This window comes from Cynara cardunculus (assembly GCF_001531365.2).
Source record: "Cynara cardunculus var. scolymus isolate 2C chromosome LG 9, CcrdV1, whole genome shotgun sequence".
Classification (NCBI taxonomy): Eukaryota; Viridiplantae; Streptophyta; class Magnoliopsida; order Asterales; family Asteraceae; genus Cynara; species Cynara cardunculus.
In genome coordinates, this window is record NC_037536.1 from 7326613 (window position 1) to 7344573 (window position 17961).

Here is a 17961-nt window from a genome sequence, read left to right on the forward strand (position 1 = left end):
TTTAATAAGTTGTACTTACGCACAATCTACTTACAATCTTGAGTTCTAAGTAATATGCATTAATAAACAATATTTTACACATAAAAAATGGTTTTTAAGAGTTTTTGTCAAATACTTTATAATATAGTATAGATTATTTTATAAAATATTTTTTCAAACAATGTCATATACAAAGACTAATAAGACAGTTTATTTAAAAATTGTAATAAACACTTGTTAGGATGCCCAAAAGTATCTTATTAACTTATTGTAACACTTTTACTGGTTCTATAAACTAAAGTCATATAAAACAGACATATTTGACGTTTTATAAAACTGATTTTATAGTAGAATACTATGATATGAGGAATTTAATAGCTTAACAAATGTTCCTTTATGATGATAAACAGTCACATGAAGAAAGATCAGAAGTACATTGTCGAGCAACTTACGTGCGCGATCTTGATGATGAGGGGTAATGGCCAAGTAGAGTTTTTAAGAGATCCTAAGCCTCGGGTTGTTTATAGTCCACGCAATATTGGAACTTCTACAGGTGAGTGATCGAACTCTTTAACCAAAGTCTGATACTACAACATAATAGGTTTTAGAGGATGCCAAATATGTTTAAATGTCCTAATACACTAGCTCTTTTATAAGACTAAACAATTGTACGTTATATGTAAAAGTTGATGCGCGTCATTACATTATTGAATATTAATGATGCTTTATTTTAAAGGGTTTCTAAAAAAATTTGGACGCCAAAAAACGTTGTATCAACTTATTATAACACATACATATGACACCTAATTGTTTGGGTCTATAAATATAAGCCTCAAATAATAATTTATTATGATATATAGACATATTTGACATCCTATAAAACTATTTGGTTGCATTGCGGGGAACTTTTCATACTTATTTCGACGTGGATTGGTTCATGAGTTGATGGGGTGTGGTGTTATGTTGTAGATGCAGAGTGTATCAAGGAAATGTCCTATGACGACAATGCTTGTACCATATGCGGGCACAAAAGGATCACGAATGGGCTCTTTTCACGATTCAGTTATGCAGAGCTTGCTTTCTCGACATACGGATTTTCTCAGAAATATCTATTATCCAAACGCCGAAAGAGAGTTTATAAAGGAACTTTACGTTGCGGATTGAAGATCGTCATAAGAAAACATTTTTTCGCAACCATTAAAGAGGAAGATTTCCACACGCTTGCGTTTGCGCTCAGCAAGGCGAGGCATGAACATGTAGCAACACTGCTCGGATTTTGTTTGGAAGGATTTCACAGGTTTCTCGTGTACGAATCTGTGTGCAATCAATCTCTAAGCACACATTTATCAGGTAATTTAGAATTGAAGTACGCATAATGGATTGCTATAACAAAATCGGTTTTTTAAAGACGCACAAATGTCCTTAGGCGTATTAATAGAGTACTTAATGGGATTTGAAGTTTATAGGACCAAAAACCAATGGCTTACTTAAACATATTACAATAAGTTGTTAGAATGAAGGATTAAACGATCTAACAAGTTCTATCGACGAAGTTGGACAATCTAATAAGACAACTTATTATAATATCTTTAGATAAGGTGTCGGTTTTTGGTTCTAGAAGCTTAAATTCCCGTTACGGTATTTTATAAGGACATATGTACATCCTGAAAAACTCATTTTGTTGTAACGGATTTAGAGAATTTTGTAGGTGAAAGCGAGAATCGCTAAGCAAATAGACCCTTAAATTTGTGTAGCAAGAAGTGAAGAGTTGACATGGGAAAGAAGACTGAAAATATCCCTAGGAACATCTAAAGGATTGGAATATTTGCATACCAACAATATTTTTGGATGTGTGAGACCAAGAAACATCCTTCTGACTCATGACTATCAACCACAGGTAAAGACTGATGTAATCATATTTGACAGCTACAAACGGTTTCATTAAGATTATTGAAAAAGATCTTGTTTAGTTCGTTATAAGCTATTTTTTTGAAACGTTACTTAAAGGGGTTTAAACCAACAGCTAGCTCATCAGCTAGTTTGTTAAGCATTTACTGTATTTACATTTTGTAATATCGAACTAATAAGCATCTTAAATTTAATTGCTTTTGAAGATTGCGAACTTTGGTCTTACGAAAAACCCATACGAAGACTTGAATCACTTGTCGGAAGCAAGGGTCATGAAGACTTTTGAGTATTTGGCACCAGAATACGATGAAACTGGGGCCGATTCAAGTAAAACCGATGTGTATTCATTTGGGGTTGTGCTTCTTGAGCTACTAACAGGTCGAAAGACTTTAGAAGAAACAAATGGCAAAAGTTTTTTGAGATGGGTAAGCGATTAATTTCTAAAAGAATTTGGTACTTTGTTTTTTCAAGTATATAATATTTATATACGACAAACTAAGTTTACATACACTCTTCACCGTAACCCCACTTTTCTGAAAGTTAATGGTTCAAGTCTCACCTTCTTGACTTCTTATTGGATCAGGCAAGGCCACTATTGGAAGAAAAGATGTACGAGGATTTAGTAGATCCGTCTATGAAGGACGACATTCATCTTTATCAACTTGTTTTGATTGTTCGGGTTGTGGAGGACTGTCTTTCTTATGATCCAAGACTCAGGTGCTCCATATCTGAGGTATTTAATCATTTACCCGTTTACATCCTACTATAGCAAAATCGGGTCGATAGGACATCAAATTTTTTAAAATGTCATGATAATTTGTATCATAGGACTTAAGTTCATAGAACTAAACAATTATGGGTATTATATAAAAAATGTTATAATTTTTTTTGGGACACTTTGAAATAAAACATTTTATTATTTGAAAATAAATGTCTTATAAAATCAAAAGTTCTATAAAAATGTGTTAATACACACACACACACACACACACACACACACATATATATATATAGAGGGTTGGGTTTCCATGGAGACCAACGTATTTTCGTAAGATCCGTGAAACCGCATTTTCTATACTTGAATCTTCACAGCAAATACATTGTGAAGGTTAACTTCACAGTGTTCTACTGTGAAGTTTCAAGTGTAAAAAGATGGTCTCACATGATCCCAAATCTATATATATATATATATATATATATATATATATGTGTGTGTGTGTGTGTGTGTGTGTGGAGGATAAATGAGAATGCTAAATATTTAAGAGAATATAAAAACGATCAAATTACGTGTAAAATTACATGTGATTTTATATGATATTTGCTCAAAAGTGTTTATACAAAAGCTAATATGACATTTTATTTAGGAAGTGTCCTAAATACTTGTTAAAACGCCGAAAAACATTCTACAAACTGTTGTAACACTTTTACATATGTCGTAAAAGTGTTTGATCCTATAAACCTGATTATATTACAGTAGTAATAAGAATTTCTTCACTTACAATGTCTTATTTTATTTGAACAGGTGGTAACAACTTTGACACAGATAGTTGAAATCAAGGACCCTTCACCTATTCAATAGTTATAAACAACCTTCACTTGATAATCCCTTATAAATATTTACGGGCCGTTTACCAAATACTTACTCGGTAAGTGCTTATCGATAAAAATTTTAACACCGCTATTTACTTACCGGGTAAGATTTTAGTCCACCAAAACGACATCGCATGTAACAATTTACACGGTAATCACTTACCATGGTAAGAGTCGTTGCTCTCACTTACTGGGTAAGACTCTTGGTCCCTGTCTCGTTCTTACCGGATAAGATTATTGGTCCGTACCATATTCATCCAATGAGGTAATTTGACTTGGTAAGCGCTTACCAGGATAAGCGTTTGGTAAACGGTCCCTTAATTTCAACGATGCTTCAATTTTTTTTTCTTTTATTGTTGAATCCGAAAATTTGATGCCACCTATGTAAGCTTTATTTATATATACTTAAAGATATGAATATAAAATATATTTCATTGTTGGAGTTGGCAAATTTAACTGAATTCATGTAATAACGTATCGATTTAAATTATACTCAATTCATAACAGAAAAAATAAAATAAGCAACCATAAGAGTGGTGTGTGATTGGTTTGAGCTTGGCTCCAAAGGTCAAAAGTACCAGAAGGTCACAAGTACCAGAAGGTCACAAGTTCAAATCCAATGATGAATAAAAATCCCCTTGTGGCCACGGATGCTTAAATGCGGTGATTCCGGGCAATTTGCAAAGCAGGTGATCGTTCTGGGATTAGTCGGCTCGCATAGCGAGTTGGATATCCAGGTTAATAATAATAAAAAAGCTAAAACGGAAAACAAGTTAAATGGGTCATCCTTCAGTAAGGTTTGAACCATTGACCTCAAAGAGATTGAGATCTTACCAGTAACTCGGATACTATTGGGATAATAGTTATTTAGTAATTGGATAACATTGGGGGGTGTATGTTGTATGAATCCTTCCAATATTTTGAAACATAGTTGTTGAAGAAAGTGATACGAGACAACGAAACGAGATAGAAGACCAATTTTGTCCTTACGTCCATTTTTGTTTCACCGATCCAACATAAACAAGTTTGGGATATGGAAAGATCGTGCAACTTAAAAGGACATGATCGTGCTGAAGTATAATTATGAATTTTCATGTGTTTAGCGTTAAGGGGTGTTTGGGATTGCTTATAAAAACAACTTATTGACTTATTTCAGTGTGACACCGGTAATAAGCACTTTTGAGTTTCGGATAAACAACTTATACCGGTGGCAAACCAATAATAAGAAGTTAAACCCTTCTAACTTATAATAAGTTGATAAGTGCTTTCGTATAAAAACATAAGTTGTTTCAAATAAACAATCCTAAACACCCCTTGAGTTGGCATCGTTTTGAGTTGTCATACAAATGCAACCGTTTATGCCACCACCATTTAGTTTTTCTTTCGTGAATAAAGATTCTCGTTTTGTCTGGTGAACGCATACCATCCTTTTGGTTGCGGAACCACATTAATTGGCAGCTATTTACTTATTCGTTTTCTTTTTATCGTCTAATACACACGATATTTACCAGTCATCTTGCTTTTTGATTCATTTGTTTTGCTTCGTTGCATGTTGGTAAAAATCACGCCTCTATTGTTGCTTTTGAATAAAGATTGCAACTTTATTGTTCGAACGTGTGACTCAAATCCCACACGATTATTCATACATTTCACTTAAAAAACACGCCCCATATAAATCCAAAATAATAAATAATTAGATGGTAATCGAGCTCAATCGGTTTAATTGTCTTGGATTTTGAACCATCATCCAACAACTCATCAATTCAATTTAAGTATTGAAAATTTGAGTTCGATCCAATCAAATTAATTAAATATCTATATTCAATAAATAAATTATAATTTATTTAATAAATTATAACTGAATCGATAACTTTGTATACACCAACTAGTGGTGTACCCGTACGATGCAGCGCGGGTGAATCACAATTCTGAAAACATTAGTTTAGCCTTGAATCATGAGTTTTTGTGTTTATTTTACAAGTCAACTAATATATAAAGTTGAAGGTTACTATGGTGTATTAACAAAATCGATTGCAAAAATAATTGCACACATGTTGAGTTTCTAAACCTATATAAAATTGAAGGGTTGGGGTGGGGTACATGTAGGATCTGAAACCCTTTACGATATTGTTGCTTTAAATTTCAATTTACTTCAAGAGAAAGAAAAACTTTGAATTTGAATTTGAGTTCAAAATAAGAAACAAACAAAGTGTCAAACAACTTTGGGAAGACCAAACATATATTTTTCATGTAAATATGACTTATTTAAATCTGAAACTTTGACAAAACAAATGACATATGTTAAGCATTTGTACATTATACATAATAATTTATACTTTAATTTTTTTTTTTGAATCTCTTACATAAATTAATAGTATTTTATGCTTTAAAACTTGTATCTAACTACTTAAAAACACATATATCCAAAGCTACCTGAACTTGGAAGGGTCTTCCTTCTCGTTCTCTTTTTATTGACTTTGACTTTCAACGAACAACTCCTTTTCTCTTTTTCTTCTGCATTTCCTTTTATCTCCATCCTGAAAAAAGAAAGAAAAGTAAAACTACTTGAAAAATATCCATGACTTTTATTTTATCCAAATTACAGATACTACCTTATGGTTTTTGAAATTACAAGTTGCCCCTTCTTTTTATGTGACAATTGCAACTTCAAAAGTTAATTGTAAAGACCAAAACAAGTAAGAGCATGTTTGCTAACAACTTAATTAATTTAATAAGACTTACAGCTTATTAGGTTATCCATACATAACTATTTGAAATGATACAAAATATGACTTATTAGATAAACTTTTAGGGATGATATTTATGCAGAAAGTCAAGTTTTTCAAATATGTTATTCTTAATTAAAACACGTTCCATTTATCTATGAAAAAAACCCAAACAAAAACACTTACATAATTTACAAAGACATTAAATCACAATCAGCTTTACCCATCCTATGATATAAAGTACGTGTTTTTGTATTGTTTTTGTCACATGCTTCACTGCTTGTAAATGATCATCATGATTCCCATATAAGGATCATAAAAATTGATTTTTTTTGTTCCTCTTGTTAACAATTATATATAACCATAAGGGTGGTGTTTGATTGGTCTGAGCTTGACTCAACAGGTCAAAAGTACCTGCAGGTCCCAGATTCAAATCCAAGGAAGAATAAAAATTCTCTTGTGACCACGGAGGTTCAAATGCGGCGACTCAGGGCTATCTGTAAAGCAGGTGGTCGTCCTGAAATTAGTCAGCTCGCATAGCGGGTTGGATATCCAGGTTAATAAAAAAAACAATTATATATGGTGCTTGTATAAGAAAAGAAGTTATGATTGATTTAATGTAGCGAATTTGTGAATCAACCACCCAAAATATATGTTTTTATTGTGTCTCTCACACACACACATATAAAGAAACGTACTTCCAAAAACGACCAAGGTTATCTTTATAGGCATTTGACTGTGAAGTTTCAAGTGTAAAAAAATGGTTTTACGGGTCTCACAAAAACATATTGGTCTCACAAGAACCTAAGCTATTATATATTATTTAAAATAAATACGTCAATACACTACGAGGGACTTGTCATCCAAATATTTATATTATATTCTTTTAAACTTCTTAATAATCCTTTCAATAAGCATTTGGTTAAAGTTCCATAACGACAAAAAGGGTCCAAGTGTAAATTCACCAACCATTTAAATTATACATTTTTTGGCTTATTATTTTTATTTGCTATTAATTAAAAAGGATAGATTAAATCAAAATATAATGCGTTTTGTTGAAGTTTATATTTTATTTCGTGTAATGAATTTTTTTTCTCGATCGATATAAAAAACTTTCAAAATTTTCTTATTTTGTATCTATTTTAATCGGTGATCTGTTGATCTTGTAACATTCAGTAATATAGATACATATTTACAAAAGGGTATACATCATAAAAAAATTCAAATATACATATAGTGTTGTATTTTGTTCAAGTTTCTATATACTGAAATCGACAGAAAGACATCTTAAAAAAGTTAAATAGCTTTTTTCATTAATTTTTGTTGTTGCAAAGTTATAATACGTTAGTTTCTCCTTTTACAGAATTTTATTACGTTTTTATAATTGTATTAAAAATACATTATGTTTTTTTTAATTATATTAAAAATATAATACGTTTATCAAAATATAGCTTTTAGGGTGCATTTGGTACACTGGACATGGATAAGACAGAACATAATAGAGATCTTTGACCCATGTTTGGCGTGAATTTTATGTGGAACAGAAAGGAACAGAGTGGAATAAAGTGGAACAGACCTGTTCCACCCCTACTCCATGGAACAAGGTGGAACAGACTTATATTTTACCAATATAACCTCAAAACAAAACTTAATTCTCTTCTAAAACATCAAATATGTTTTTTTTTTACATTTTATTCATTCTTTAAATTTTATTTATTGTATTTTATGTTTCTTAAACTTTCATTTTACTTTTCTTAAAATATTATTTTTATACTGTTTCTATATTTTTATTAATTTACGTAATTTATTATATATTAATGATAAAAAATAATGTAGAAAAGAGATACACATAAAAATAAAAAGCTACATAAACTTTTTATTTGGTGTCATTTTAATTGTTTTAACGAAAACTTGAAATGATATACTTCGTTATAAAAAATAATTATTCCATTATAATTTAATAAATTACATAAATTAATTAAAATAAACAACTCATCATATGTAAATTGGTCATTTTACTTGTTCTGTTCCGTCCAATTTTATCTTACCAAACGTTGAACAATTATTTTATTCTGTCATGTCCAATCTTGTTTTATCTTATCATGTCTTGTCCTGACACCAAACACAACCTTAAAAACAATTTATATGTCATATGTTCTTTCAATTTTCTCTAGGCTAAAAAACCTATAAAGAGCTATCTTGTCATTATTAAGAACTAACAAACGTTGAACAATTATTTTATTCTTTCAATTTTCTCATCTAAAAAAAATGCATTTTAACATGAAAATTGTTAAAAGGGGTTTGAAATGGAATTGGTACTAACTTTAAAGAGCTATCTTGTCATTATTAAGAACTAAAGGGCAAGTATTGATATATTTAAAAACTTTAGGGGTGGTTGGGAAAATATGGATCAAAATAAAATCCCTCTTTTCAATATCATGTTTCTCTCAACTGTCTCTCCGTGTTCAACTCGCGTTTCAGCAAAAACATTTTGAGAGAGAATTTTTTACACCGGCAGCCATTCCCGAAATCGAAGTCGAAATTTATTATACTTTTAAGAATTGCCACTATTCTGATATTGGATCTTACTTCGATCGCAATTTTCAATTCTGATATTCGTTGAATAGCTCTGATTTGTGGTGGATTTCACCGAATTCTTGTCAATTTCAAGGAATTTGGCGAATCGGTTTGTCAACGGATCCAGGGGAAATTTTGAAAGCAGTTGGAACATTTGAAACATTTGATTTTAGGATTTTTGTAAGGGAAAGGTTGATTTTTGTCGATAAGTGTAATTCGAGAGGAGCGATGTTGACATTAACAGTTAGGTTTGTGATGTAATATGGCATTGGTTCTCACACAATCAAACGATGTCGCTATACATTGGTCGCGAGACTTCCAAGGTATCCTATCTTTGAACAGATTATTTTGATATCGTAACTCATTAATCTCCTGTTGTTGATCTGTTTCCTTTTTTTTCTTTTTTGAAAAGCTATGGAAAAGAATTTGTGCAGAAACTACAACTGAAGTCAACCTTTTGGCGGAGAACTGGAAGTATATTCTCGGCGGTTTAATTTGCCAGGTCTTTTTCTTCTTAATTTGAATCGGTGATATGCTTTTCTTAGCATTTCAATGGAAAAGGAGCATGATCTGTAGATCAAATTGAGTGGGGTGATTGATTCAATCAAACATGTTAACCAATCGGCTTGTTTCGTCCTTAAGTGATGGCTTTAATTAATTTGCATGGTGCATATCATACATTTTTAACTTAAACTTGTTGGGTTCCAAAAGGTTGTTTTGTACTACACTAATTCGCTTTCTGTCAAATAAATGTTAGGTGTATACCATATTCAATAGGATGTTACAATCTTGATACTATATCTATGTATGTGATTGTGATTTACTTATATAACTTTTTGAAATTTTTTAGCTGAATATAGATCCATCCAAAAATTTGATGTTGGGTGTTTTGTTCCCACAAGATGATTCAATTTTATAATTTATTGTTGTTGCCTTTCTTCAGTACATTCATGGTGTTGCAGCTCGAGGAGTTCACTATATTCATCGCCCAGGGCCGATTCTCCAGGACACTGGGTTCTTTCTACTTCCTGTATGTATCACTTTTTTGTCTTAAACAGCTTCAAAGACTTTTGTCTTCTAATTATATTTGAGGGTGCATTACTAGTAACAGTTATGTGATAAATCTATCAATATGGCTGTTTAGGAGCTCGGACAGGAGAGAGCATACGTCAGTGAGACCGTGTTTAGTTTCGTCTTTCTATCTTTTGTCTTGGTGAGTATTTATTTAATTGTGTTGCTATCTCTAGTGCCTCTATTATAGTAAATTTTGAGTTACGCTTCTTGCCTCCCATCTTTGCACCAACATTTGTTGTGTATGTCATTTTCTCATCAATTCTTTTCTCTGTTTGACTTGTGTTCTGGTACAGTGGACATTTCATCCTTTCATATTCAAGACCAAAAAGATCTACACAGTTCTAATATGGTGCAGGGTCCTCGCATTTTTAGTTGTAAGTGGCATTTTGTAGTAGTAGTAGCACTACTACTACATACATATATATATATATATATATATATACACATATACATGTTATATTTGTGTGTATGTATACATACATACACATATAAACACAATAGATTCATATGCTCATGTTGTTTTGGGTTAACATAAAGAGTGATCTGTTTGTTTCGGAAGACTTCGTTGAATGATTATTAGGCCTAGCACATTGTCATGTATTCGTGTTTGGAATTCGTTTTGATGCACAGCTGCATGTATATTGTTGTTATCGATGAGAGCATAAGCCATAAGGTTGATTGCTTTTATGAATTGAGGGCTTAGGCATTTAGAAATTCCTCCACATAGATCCTCTTACATATTCTAGTGCTACTAAAAGTCTTTGCCATATGAACAACCTTGTAGGGCTCTTAGGTTGCATGTATAAATTTGTTCTAATCGCATTCTTTATGTTAACTGAGTTGCAGTTTTAGTACATTAGCATGAACAACATTATTAGTATGTGAACGAATGTCATAATGTAGGATCATGTCTTTGTCAAGCAGCATCATTAGTATGAGATGTGGATATGCAATGATTTTGTTACTTGGAACCTAATAACATTCCAAGAGTGGTTGTTACTTTTTGCGGCTGTTGGAAATAACAGCTTGACGTAATTAGTGGCCCAGCAGATCGTTAATGTTTGTGTATTAAAGGAAATTTTTTATTTCATATATATTATCAGCTTTATTTACACTGTGCTTGCTGGAAAATGGATTCTTTGTAGTAATGAATGTTTTTGTGTAAACCTATATACTACAGGCTTGTCAATTTCTTCGTATCATTACATTCTATTCGACTCAACTTCCTGGTCCAAACTACCATTGTCGAGAGGTACATTCACTTTGTTTATTTTATTATTTATTGTGTGGGTGTTATTTGGTCTTCACGGAAGCAACCTCTCTACCCCTTCGGATAGAGGTAACATGAGCTTACATCCTCCCCTCCCCAGGCCCTACCTCGGGGTGTGATTTACTAGGTTCGTTTCCTTTGGTTTAGTTTAATCTGCATATTTTCTTTATGGTCGGGATATTCATGTTCCTTTGCAGGGTTCACGGCTTGCAACACTGCCTCGTCCCGATAATCCTCTTGAAGTTCTATTAATTAGTAAGCTTCATTCGTCTTTGTTCTCATCCCTCTTTGTTCTCATCCCTCTTTGTTCTCATCCCTCTTTTGTCTTCTGATGCACTTCATTAAGTTTCTGATACTATAATCTGCATCTGCAGTTCCTAGGGGTGTGCTTTATGGATGTGGCGATCTGATATTCTCATCCCATATGATCTTCTCTCTAGTATTTGTGCGGACATATCAAAAATATGGTACACGCAGGTAATGTTTGAATTTAATGCACTTGTATCAATATATACAGTACTAATATATAGATATTGATTAATCAAGTAAAATAGCTTGCTGTAATGGCTATCTATGTAATAATGTCGATCAGTAATGAGGTGGATTCAATTTATGATCTATCTTACAAAACCTGTCCAATTCAAAAGCCAAATAAACAACTAGTAGTTCCAAGATTCATCATGATTGCATAACCTGAAATACCATGTGATTTAGAAAGTATGGTTGAGCATTTTGAAATGGTTCTATTCGGGTCTTCAGATTTACATTTCTTTAAGAAAGTTCTTTTTATATTTATTTATTTTCTTTGCTATCAAGTAACTGAAGCAGCTTTCCTAAGGAGTCATGATGACATGAAAAGTTAATATTCCCTTGCATTACATTGAGATCTTAGCATATGGGATCTCAAAATAGTTCTCTTTTATGTAGTAGAAGATATTCACTCATTGCTTTGAAGAAGTCTTCATATTCACTCATTGTGACAAGGGGTGTGACACCCAGATTTTTCTCTTTGCCAATATGGAACCAGGGAAAACCCTTTAACATCTTTTTCTTATATTTTACCCCTTGTAATCAATAGATTATGCTAATTCCTCTAATAAATTAGACCAAGTGAAGAAACATGAATGCCTATTTTGGAAGTGGTATCGGCTAATCCACATGGTCTAGGCCCACTGCCACATAGTCCTGGAATCAAGGCCTCCCTTTACATGGCGTCAAGGGCTGGCCAAAACCTTTAGTTAGATCCAGAAACAGGATATGTTCTTTTTCAAGTCTTTCTTTCGATGATTTGAATGTATTGTAGACTTGGTTGCTTTTCTATCTAAAGATTACCATGCTACTTTACAATTGACACCAATAAGTAAAAAAATTGTTGCAGATTTATAAAGCAGTGTGCTTGGGTGATTGTGGTGGTTCAAAGTTTGTTAATTATTGCTTCTCGTAAACATTACACAGTTGATGTCGTTGTTGCCTGGTACGTGATAATCCACTCGCTACAACATTTATACCATGCATTTAGTACTTCTCAAGTATTAACAGATTCATGTCTATATTCCAGGTACACTGTCAATTTGGTCGTTTTCTTTGTTGACCGCAAGTTGGCAGGTTAGTGTCGTCGTATATCCACTTAGTAGTCAACAGTTGGTTTTTCAGCTAACTGCTAGTTTACCAGCTAAACATAGAGTAATCCTGAAGAATGAAATTTGAACTTTACAGAGCTGCCTGATCGAGGTGCAGCTGTGTTACCATTGAGCAAAGATGTCCGAATGAAAGAAGAGAACATTATACTTGTAAATGGCAACCCCGGAGAAACTACAGATTGGGTATAATCACATCATCTTCACCTTTTTTCTTTACATTTCTGTATTTAAACCAATCCGTTGACATGTGGTGGTTAATGGTGGTGATACAGCGGTTGAGAGGTCAAGCGAACGGGAAAATTAACGAAGATAGCAACAATGTACATGGCGACGTGCTGGACAGTGTATAGTCAGTCAACCCTGGTTTGCTGTTTTGTTAACAATCAATTTTCTTGTGGTAAGAAACTTAGCAAAAATGAGTTTCTATTTTTGTTTGTATTCAATTCTGAGGGTGTTGTGCCTACCCTTTCATGTTGTCTTCTATTCATTGTATTATGGAAATTTCATTTTCATCCATCTAAACATTTTTTCCATTTTTGTTATTCCAATACCATCATTACATGTTCATAAAATCTCAATCTCTACTGGTCTAAAGAGACGAAGATGTATACAGATCTTTCCTCTGCTTATGAAGAGTAGAAAGATCAAAATTCCTTAGGTGAAGAAGAAACAAACAAGAAAGAAAAGGGGATCAGACTCATTGCATCACTAAAACGAGCAGCCACGAAGAACGTTGTTACAACATGGAAATAAGTATATGCCCGTATCGTATGGGATTACATCTCTATCTATGTATCGATATCATCATGATGGTATGTTGAAGTGAAAGAGCCACGATATCACAAAAGCAAAAACCAAACATGCCAATATGAAATTGAGAAGTCTATGACCATTGATGCACCCTCGCCCCCCTCGTATCGCTGTTGCTGCTGACACGTGTGCCGTCGCCACACTCGTCGCCACGGGATTCACATCCATCGTTCCATGGCCCAACAGCGTCTCGTTTGGAACCACGAGATTGCTCACAATCGAATTACAAATCTCACATATTCTGAAAAAAAGCATCAAAATTTGATTTCAGTACTATTTGTAATTATGTATGTGTTTGATAACATAAAACAGAATGTTGGCATATTATTAAAGAAAGAGGGGAATCCAAATGCAATCCAATCCAGATCATGTCCAATGCTATTTACAGCCTGGACTGGACTTATACTTGCATGATAAGAAAAAAGATACCTTTCTTTAGACCTGCAAATACTACAAAAGAATCTCATTATTAAGGGAATAAAAGATCTACATCAATTGTTACCCATACCATATGGAGAAAAATATTAAAGCAAACACTTTTTTTTTTTTTACCCTTTTTAATAATTCAAATTATTTTGGTCGGTTTTGAAGATCGGGATAACAAACCATCAAATCGTTGCCGTTCGGCTTCAAGAACTCGATGACCTAAACGATTGTTTGTTTCTTAATTCTCTACAAGATCTGTCTGTAACAAGATGGTTTAACATGGACAACAGATGCATCATGGTGGATGAAACCAAATATATGGAATATACATCACATGAGGGGTATTTTAGTAATAACACATAGAGGATCTTAGAAAATGAATAAAAAAGGACAAAATATGTGATGGAATTTGTCGGTGTAACTTACAATTATTCTTGATTGCTTTTATTCAACACTTGTGTTTTTTGCTTTAATCCTTTAATTAAAACAATGTCCTTTGCTTTTCTCACCCACTCATCATTCTTTACAAGCTTGCTCGCATTGATATTCATGAACAATCCAACCAGAATCCAGTCAAAATAAGTCAAACAACCAAGATTTTGTTAAGAGAAAAATGTAGTTTGACCTCAAAAGTCAAACCAAAACTTCAAAGAATCGATATAAACTCTTCAATGCTTTCAAGTGAAAATTGATGTATGGGATTTTCTGGGTTCCTTTCTTTGATTAGGTTATTATATTAAATGATACCAACATGCACATCATGACCCTAAATTTAGAAATATAAAACATTGACTTTTAAAGTCAAACATGGACTTGTAACTATCAATATCAAGAAGGTTATTATTAAATCCCAAAAACAAGAGGCAAAGAGAAATGGATGTTTGTTTTCATGCTTTGAATGAATTCTGCTGTACAAGCAATCAATGCAAGATTATGATTAAGAATTTGCATAGATTTTTAGGGATGAATGAATGGACTCACTTGTTTCCTTTGATTTTGAACCAGGTTTCAGCACAATGCTTATGAGCAGCAGCTAAATCATCTTTACAGCAACAACCCAATTCAATGGCGTCACCATCACCATCATCAACAAGGCTCAGCTGACAGATTCTGCAATCTCTCTTGTCTAATTTCATCCCTAAATGCACAATTACAACTTTACCCTCATCATCTCCCAGTACATCCACCGAACAGTCCGACCCGGCGGAGGAAACTCTCCTGGAAACATGTCCGATTTCAGGATCATCGTAGTTGGCATCGCCGTATGTGGAGTAAAATTGGGAGTAACAAGAACCCTCTTCAGCATCTGAAAAGCATTGGTTGTTCTCGTCGGAGGTGGAACGGCGAGAGGTTTCACCGCCACCGCATTCTAAATCAATGCCGGCCATCTCCGAATTTGCCATATACTTTGAATCCGGTCAGCTGAAATACAAGGAATGAGTTGATGATCTGGGGAAAAGGGTTTTAGCAGAAAGAATGGGATTGAATCGAAGATGAAACGAAAAGGGGTAGTAGGTGATGGATTAGGTGAGCCATTAATCTTCTGAAAATGGGTGTTTTGTGAAGAATTTGGAGAGAAATAATGATGGATTATAAGGAAGGAAGGAAGAGAGATAATGGCAAAGGGGGAGGAGTGGAGGAAGCTTTATGAGTGTGAAGTGTGGGGCTTTGCAATTTTACAACAATGGAGGATTAGAATTTAGATGATGATTCATCATCCATGGGTACCAATTTACAGAAATATTTTTTCTTTTTCTTTTTCTTTTTCTTTTTCTTTTAATAATAAGAGTAAATTACAATTTTGGTCCCTATAGCTTATTGTTTTTTTTGTTTGGGTCCCTACAAAATTTTTATTGTAAGAAAACTCTCGTAGTATGCAAGAATGTTTGGTTTTGGTCTCTACCACTAACACCGTTGAAAATATTCTTTAAATCAAGGGTACTATAGCCTTTTTTCTAATTTCCGTTTAAAAAACAAAAAATGTTATATATATATATATATATATATACTAGTTTGTGGTAACCGTGAGATCCAATCTCAACCACAAATCAATAGATAAATTAGAAAATTTATAATTTTGAATTAAAATTTTAATGCAAGAACATTTTAGGTATTTTTCCTCCTCTCTTCTCTCTTCGCCCTCGTCCTCTGGCCATCGTCCTCCTGTGAAATCTAAAAATATTGACTCTGTTAAACAAAAAACACACTGTGATACCCAAACACATATAAGATGTATTGTGATATCACCGTGTTACATCTCCGATCGACCATACGAACGACCTCAATGTGATACCCAAACACATATAAGATGCATTATGATACCACTATGGTATCATTGGAGGACGGTGGCCGGAGAGAGGAGTGTTTTAAAATAACTAAAATATTCTTGAATTAAAATTTTAATTCAAAATTACCAAAATTATAAATTTTCCTAATTTATCTATTGATATGTGATTGAGATTGGACCTCATGGTTACCACAAAACTAATTAGTTCTCATTTGATTAAGCCCCTATATATATGTTGTTTAATTTCTAATTAAAATTTAAACAAAAGAAAAAAGAAAAAGACCGCCAATACCCCTGATTTAACGAATATTTTTTAACGGCGTTAGTCGGTAGGAACCAAAACCAAACACATTTGACCTTTATATCAGCCAAAAATTATACTAAAATACATCATACATGGATTTTACCACGAATTCAACTTTTACATACCACAAGGGCTTTTTTACAACATAAATTTTATAAAAACCCAAACCAAGAAAAACAACAAACCTTAGGGACTAAAATTGTAATTTCCTCTAATAATAATAATAATAATAATAATAATAATGAGTAAATGGTGTTAGGAGATGAGGTGAGATAACGGAGACGGTTGGGGCTACAAATGAGCCGAGATTTGTTGCTTTCCTAACAAACTCCATCATCACTCCTCTTACCAAGTTTCATCCTAAATTCTATTCAAATTTATTTATTTTAAGTGGGTCTCCTTTATTTAAAACCCTTTAAAAAATTCAAAAACCACATATTTTATGTAATATTTATTTTTATTCATCTTTAGATTTGAACCTGAGACCTCCAAGTATTTTTGACCTTTGGAGTCAAGCTCAACTCAATCAAACAGTGATTAAGTTTGTAATATTTTGATTATTAAAGAAATGGAAAAGTCAAATGCTCCGAAAGCAAAATTGTATCCTACGTCTTAATATTTCGAGGTACGTTTATAGTATGTATAAGTCATAAAATAGCAGGATGTTTTACAAATAATGTACGTCATTGTCCAAAAGAAGTGTATATATTACAACCATTTATGGGTTGATGTCTTTATATCAACCTAGAAAAAAAGACGTGAATACGTTGATTTCTCAATTTAAAAAATATATATTTTAAATCATAAAATTACGATGAAAAGGAAGTATATAATAAATTCATGGTTCATACATCTCCTTGCTTTACATCCGGTTCCTAAGCACTTTTTGTCTTTTGAGATATCTGAACATACTACGTGCATGCTATTTTAATTGTAGTAAAACAAAGGGCAAATTGCATTAAAAAATAACGTACTTTAACTTGATTTTTATTTTGGGTAACGTACTTTTAAAACTTTCATTTTGATACCTAAGATGTAAAGTTTTAAACATTTAAGTACCCAGATAACCTAGTGATGACTAATTTTAGACTAAAAAAAGACTAATTTTAGATTTAAAAAAATCCACGTCATTGACCAGGACAACAAATAATACCGAGTTGGATACCACATCACTCGACACATCAGCATGATAATCGGTTAATACTTCAACCAGTTACCCGGGTACTTAAATGTTTAAAATTTTACATCTTAGGTACCAAAATGGAAGTTTTGAAAGTACGTTACCCAAAATAGGAATCAAGTTAAAGTACATTATTTTTTCATGCAATTTGCCCTAAAACCAATTATAAAATGGATGACTGATTTTGAAA

At 32.8% G+C, this 17961-nt stretch overlaps 3 protein-coding genes across 3 annotated transcripts in view; 2 read left to right on the forward strand and 1 right to left on the reverse strand.

The window, feature by feature from the left end:
* The window catches only part of LOC112517722 (putative receptor-like protein kinase At4g00960), a 6024-nt gene extending 2558 nt beyond the window's left edge, over nt 1–3466 (forward strand). The window contains exons 4-8 of the mRNA XM_025125104.1: nt 390–532; nt 949–1295; nt 2094–2312; nt 2471–2620; nt 3410–3466. Of these exons, the coding sequence (XP_024980872.1) occupies nt 390–532; nt 949–1295; nt 2094–2312; nt 2471–2620; nt 3410–3466 (916 nt within the window). The remainder of the gene's footprint in view (nt 1–389; nt 533–948; nt 1296–2093; nt 2313–2470; nt 2621–3409) is intronic.
* Nucleotides 3467–8664: 5198 nt separating this feature from the next.
* Nucleotides 8665–13340, forward strand: LOC112518036 (phosphatidylinositol:ceramide inositolphosphotransferase 2-like). Its single transcript, XM_025125561.1, has 12 exons — nt 8665–9103; nt 9193–9282; nt 9724–9810; nt 9925–9993; nt 10148–10228; nt 11035–11106; nt 11322–11379; nt 11499–11601; nt 12503–12598; nt 12683–12729; nt 12841–12947; nt 13037–13340. The coding sequence occupies exons 1-12, from the start codon at nt 9071–9073 to the stop codon at nt 13112–13114; spliced, it is 921 nt and encodes a 306-aa protein (XP_024981329.1). The 5' UTR covers nt 8665–9070; the 3' UTR covers nt 13115–13340.
* Nucleotides 13341–13440: 100 nt separating this feature from the next.
* LOC112518037 lies at nt 13441–15605 on the reverse strand. The gene is made up of 2 exons (XM_025125562.1): nt 14982–15605; nt 13441–13815 (listed from the first exon to the last, which is right to left on the reverse strand). Exons 1-2 carry the CDS (start codon nt 15401–15403, stop codon nt 13569–13571), a joined length of 669 nt encoding a protein of 222 aa, XP_024981330.1. The 5' UTR covers nt 15404–15605; the 3' UTR covers nt 13441–13568.
* Nucleotides 15606–17961: the final 2356 nt, after the last annotated feature.